General features: G+C 34.1%; 1 protein-coding gene across 1 annotated transcript; it reads right to left on the minus strand.

The window, feature by feature from the left end:
- Positions 1–279: 279 nt before the first annotated feature.
- Positions 280–846, minus strand: LOC113281900 (histone H4). The gene has a single exon (XM_026530806.1). It carries the CDS (start codon positions 822–824, stop codon positions 513–515), a length of 312 nt encoding a protein of 103 aa, XP_026386591.1. The 5' UTR covers positions 825–846; the 3' UTR covers positions 280–512.
- Between the last annotated feature and the right edge of the window lie 709 nt (positions 847–1,555).

Raw genomic sequence — 1,555 nt, forward strand, 5'->3', positions numbered from 1 at the left:
CAATAAAATAAATAAAAACTAAACATTCTAAGATTCGGAGAGCATTCTGTTCCCGTAGATCAAATACATCAGAAGGTGAACGGTATCAACAACACACAAATTGATTCTTTTCTTCTCTTAATTGATTTTTTTTTTTTTTTTTTTTGTAAAATCAACATTGAGATTTCCACTGAAACCATCACTTGCCCTGTTAACCAATACCACAAACGAACAAAAGCTGAAAAATCACAAATTGATTTATCATGAAAACCAAAAACTATAAGAAAAACTGCACATCAATTGGAAGAAACTGTAAATTTCATTTCATTAAATCCTCCTTCTACTGTTCTACAAGTAGTAGTCACCAGATAACATTCAAAACAGTAATTACATTCTTAAACCAAATTAAAACTTCAAACTAAGAAACCTAATTAGATTAGAGATTGTGAGAAACAACAGATAGTAGTAGTAGTACTATTAGACCGTCTTTGGGTGGTTTTTTTCTCTGTCAGCTTGATTTTGCAAAACAAAACCTAACCTCCAAAACCATAAAGAGTTCTTCCCTGTCTCTTGAGAGCGTAAACAACATCCATGGCAGTAACAGTCTTCCTCCTGGCATGTTCAGTGTAGGTAACAGCATCACGAATCACATTCTCCAAAAAGATCTTAAGAACTCCTCTTGTTTCTTCATAGATCAAACCACTGATACGTTTTACACCTCCTCTTCTTGCTAATCTCCTGATTGCTGGTTTTGTGATACCTTGAATGTTATCACGAAGTACTTTGCGATGACGCTTTGCTCCTCCCTTTCCCAAACCTTTTCCTCCTTTACCACGTCCTGACATTGTTGATTTCAAAGATTTGGATCTGAAAATAAATCGAAAAATTCATAGATTAGTAAAAATTTCATAATCAATTTCTCAAACTCTAATTTCCAGATCTGAAAAATTAAACTGATAAAATTAAAAAATCAAAATTCTCTCAAATCCAGACAAGATTGAACCTAAGTTAAGAAGTATCAAAACCCTAGCTGAGAAATGAAGATAGAGAATGAAACGAACCTATTAAAAAGTCGAAACTAAATTTCTGAAAGTGGGGAAGAAGCGAAAAAATCGATTTAATTTTTGATGTGTATTTTTATGATGTCCTTGATTGGTTTATATAGAGAGAGACTAGTGGAGAGCGATCTGTAACTAAGGGTTGAAAGATTCTGTACCGTAGATAACTTTGTTATGGACGGTGAAAATTTAGTGTTTAGGACCGATGAGGTGTCAAGGTGGGAAAAATGAGATTTTGAAAAGGTTTTCATTTTGGGCCAAATTTTGGGTTTTCAAATGCTTTAAAAGTCATTCCCGCCTCTCGACTCGTAACGTGTGGCAAACGCAATAACGATTAGAACACGCCTGCCACGGTGGGGAAGGCCGACCAAAAAAAAACAAAACAAATAATAATTTCCGCCGGTAGACATATACTATCTTCGTTTCAGAAAAAACGATATTATCATAGTTTCATTTTGCCTAATAATAGGCCAAATTGATAAAGTGATAGCTTTTCCTAAAACTGAGGGAAATTGAAA

This window comes from Papaver somniferum, chromosome 5, assembly GCF_003573695.1.
Source record: "Papaver somniferum cultivar HN1 chromosome 5, ASM357369v1, whole genome shotgun sequence".
NCBI lineage: Eukaryota > Viridiplantae > Streptophyta > Magnoliopsida > Ranunculales > Papaveraceae > Papaver > Papaver somniferum.